Here is a 340-nt window from a genome sequence, read left to right as displayed (position 1 = left end):
ATAAATCTTAAACAATAAAACTCCTCCGTGTCTCCGCACAGACGAGTCCGCCGACAACCCGCTATGCCAGAGCCTCACCCTGGAGGAGAAGGAAGCATGCCCGTGCCACAGCTTCTACACGAGGCACTCCGGCTCGTGGTCGTCCTGCCTGGTGGGCGCGGGTGGCGAGGACGACTCCAAAGGCACGGGCAGTGCGGGCGTGTCTCCTCTCCTGGGGGCGGACAGCGGCTGGTGCGGCGTCGGCAGGAGGCACCGCGCCCTCCTGTGTAACAGAGACGACGGGGTTCTGGCGCATCCAAGGTGAGGAGGAAGGAGGGCGTCGCGGACACGCGGGCGAACG

At 65.3% G+C, this 340-nt stretch overlaps 1 protein-coding gene across 1 annotated transcript in view; it reads left to right on the top strand.

Annotated features, from left to right (window-relative positions):
* The window catches only part of LOC119594507 (thrombospondin type-1 domain-containing protein 7B-like), a gene marked incomplete in the record, with an annotated part of 20,475 nt that overhangs the window by 5,234 nt on the left and 14,901 nt on the right, over nt 1–340 (top strand). The window contains 1 exon segment of the mRNA XM_037943536.1: nt 42–300. Within this exon segment, the coding sequence (XP_037799464.1) occupies nt 42–300 (259 nt within the window).

Source organism: Penaeus monodon, chromosome 34 (genome assembly GCF_015228065.2).
Source record: "Penaeus monodon isolate SGIC_2016 chromosome 34, NSTDA_Pmon_1, whole genome shotgun sequence".
Lineage (NCBI taxonomy): Eukaryota > Metazoa > Arthropoda > Malacostraca > Decapoda > Penaeidae > Penaeus > Penaeus monodon.
This window is presented reverse-complemented; position numbering and strand designations above follow the sequence as displayed.